We start from the raw sequence: 2,757 nt of genomic DNA, 5'->3' as shown, positions 1-2,757 counted from the left end.
TTCGTAGGTGACATAATAGGGGGTTATTAAATTAAAGAAATGTGTACCTAATATGACAAGATGATGTATGCCTAAAACTAGGAGAAAAGATGTCTTAATTTGGAAGGTTTTATTATTGAAAGAGGAATCAACCTTACTAACTACATTAAGGTTTGAGTTATTAGCGGCGGTTAACTTTTCGTTGGTATTATTGGTGTTTGGACTAATAAAAGAAAGAGAGAAAATATAGAGAAGTAGGGAATAAAATGAGATACATACTTCTATCTAATTTCTGATAACCAACATGTGGTTTTATACACTAGAAAATACTAACTCCTAAAAAATAGAACTTATCTTATCTACTAATTATTTGAAAATCACCTAACAAACTAATCAACAAAATTTCAAGAAAACAATTCAAATAATTTTGAATTATTCTCAACACTCCCTCATAATTCAAAATTCAAAATTCTAAAATTAATTCGATGATGTTGTACTTTCCACCATCATTGTTGTTGGAGCCCTTCTCTCCACAGTTTCATTTGGGAGCCCTTCTCTCCACAGTTTCATTTGGGAGCCCTTCTCTCCACAGTTTCATTTGGGAGCCCTTCTCTCCACAGTTTCATGTTGATGCACTTCTCACCAATACTTTTACACATGTCCAAACCTCTTGCATTTAAAGCATTTAGGCCTTTCCTTGTTCCAACAATCTTTTTCTTCATGCCCATTCTTCTTACAATGACCACATTGAGTAAATTTTATTTTTTGCTTTTGAGTTTTTGCCAAAAAAGCTCCTTCAACCGCATTTTCAGTTTCTTTGTTTCTCATCGCTCTTCTTTGTTCTTGAGCTTGCAGAGAATTAATTAGTTTGGATAAAGATAGTTCACTTATATCTTTTGAATCTTCAAGAGATGAAAGTTTTGACTCAAACCTTTCGGGCAAACTCACAAACAGCTTCTCTACAATTTTGCTATCAGGTACATCTTCTCCATCAGCCCGCATTTTGTTAATAACACCCATCAAATTATCATAATAATCTTGTATAGTGTCTTTTTCCTTCATGGCTAAAGTCTCAAAATCCCTTTTGAGATTTAAAATTTGCATCCTCTTTATTCTTGCGTTACCTTCATACAATTCTTTTAGCTTATCCCAAGCCTCTTTTCCTGTTTCACAAGTCATAATTCTTGTGAAAATCGATTCTGACACGGCCGTATGAATAATTGATAAGCTCTTGGACCCTTACTTGACTCATTTTCGTGAAGCTTGATTTGATTTAGAGTAGGATTGTCGGTAAGAGGTTGTATCTCCCTCTCACTTTCCACCCATGTCCAGAAACCCAAACCTTTTAAATGAGTTTTCATCTTAACAGCCCATACTTGATAATTTTCACCATTAAAAAATGGAGGAGAAAGATTTGGTGTTTGATTTGAAGACATGGCGATGTTATATCACAGCCCTTAAGATTAATAAGGCTCTTGATACCATTGTTGGTGTTTGGACTAATAAAAGAAAGAGAGAAAATATAGAGAAGTAGTGAATAAAATGAGATACATACTTCTATCTAATTTCTGATAACCAACATGTGGTTTTATACACTAGAAAATACTAAAACTCCTAAAAAATAGAACTTATCTTATCTACTAATTATTTGAAAAACACCTAACAAACTAATCAACAAAATTTCAAGAAAATAATTCAAATAATTTTGAATTATTCTCAACAGGTATGTTGATGAAATCTTTTGGTATTATTTCTTCTTTAATGCAATTCAAATCTGCTCATGTATTGAATAAGGCAATGGTATCTAAGATAAAGTCATCTGAGAAGACACTTTGACTTTTATTAGATATTTTGGTAGGTAACTTGTCTTAATTCATATAAGAAATCTTCATATTGTTCAGGAGTATTGTTTAAACTGCTTAGTTATTTTTGTTCAGTATTTTGCTCTTCTACTTCACGAACTAGAAGGACATTTAAAGCTTTAGAATCTATCTTTTGTTGTTCTTTAAGGATTTTTAATTCTTCTTTGATTTCTTTGATTTCTTTGTGTAGGTCTTGTATTGTTGGAACGGATTTCTGGTTGGGTTTATGTTTTTTAATATTATGGTCAAGTCATATGTAGTTTTTACTGATGGGAGAATAAAAGGTTTTTGTTCTAATTTGGGTTCAATTGGTCGTTGGAGAAATTTTCTAAGAGCTCTTTTCTTATTTGAGGATCAGTTATCTTTTCTATAATTTCGAGAGAATGTTCCTCATTTCTGGTGAGGACGTTGATTCGTCTGTCTTCATAGGAGGAATTGTGAGAGGAAGATGAGCTTGTTGGAATCTCATCTATTTGAAGAGGTTCATCATTTCCAGACATTTCAGATGTCTCAGAGTCGGAAAATTCAAGGAGTAAAGCCAAGATTTTGTTGGATAGGCTTTCTTCTATGTTTAACTCTTGTATTTTCCTATTAAGTCTGCAGAATCTAGATATATGTCCATTTTTTCCGCATTTGTAACAAGTTATATCTTTATTGGTTGGTTTAGTAAATTTATTTTTGTTGAAAGGTTTTTTATTGTAGGAAGATTTATTGTTATTATTAAAGGAAGGTTTATTATATAACGGTTCTGTTGATTTTTTGTAGAAATGTTTAGATTTTGTGAAAGACCTTTTCTGATAAGGTCTTTGATATGGCTTGCATTGGCCATCACATTTTGTTTTTGAATAGCTTTAGTTGGGATTATAGTCAAACTGTTGACAGAAAGTACCTAATTCCTGCTTTGTTCTTTTTATTT

The 2,757-nt window shown here is 32.0% G+C and overlaps 1 protein-coding gene across 1 annotated transcript; it reads right to left on the bottom strand.

Moving 5' to 3' along the window:
- Positions 1–630: 630 nt before the first annotated feature.
- LOC141703309 (uncharacterized) lies at positions 631–1,158 on the bottom strand. Its single transcript, XM_074506859.1, has one exon. The coding sequence runs from the start codon at positions 1,156–1,158 to the stop codon at positions 631–633; it is 528 nt and encodes a 175-aa protein (XP_074362960.1).
- Between the last annotated feature and the right edge of the window lie 1,599 nt (positions 1,159–2,757).

Source organism: Apium graveolens, unplaced genomic scaffold, assembly GCF_009905375.1.
Source record: "Apium graveolens cultivar Ventura unplaced genomic scaffold, ASM990537v1 ctg6477, whole genome shotgun sequence".
NCBI lineage: Eukaryota > Viridiplantae > Streptophyta > Magnoliopsida > Apiales > Apiaceae > Apium > Apium graveolens.
Note: the sequence above shows the minus strand (reverse complement) of the source record. Positions and strands in the feature narration are given on the sequence as shown.

Bases quoted from the DNA above. Each gene is read 5' to 3' on its own strand.
- LOC141703309 (XM_074506859.1), bottom strand. From the start codon at position 1,158: ATGACTTGTGAAACAGGAAAAGAGGCTTGGGATAAGCTAAAAGAATTG.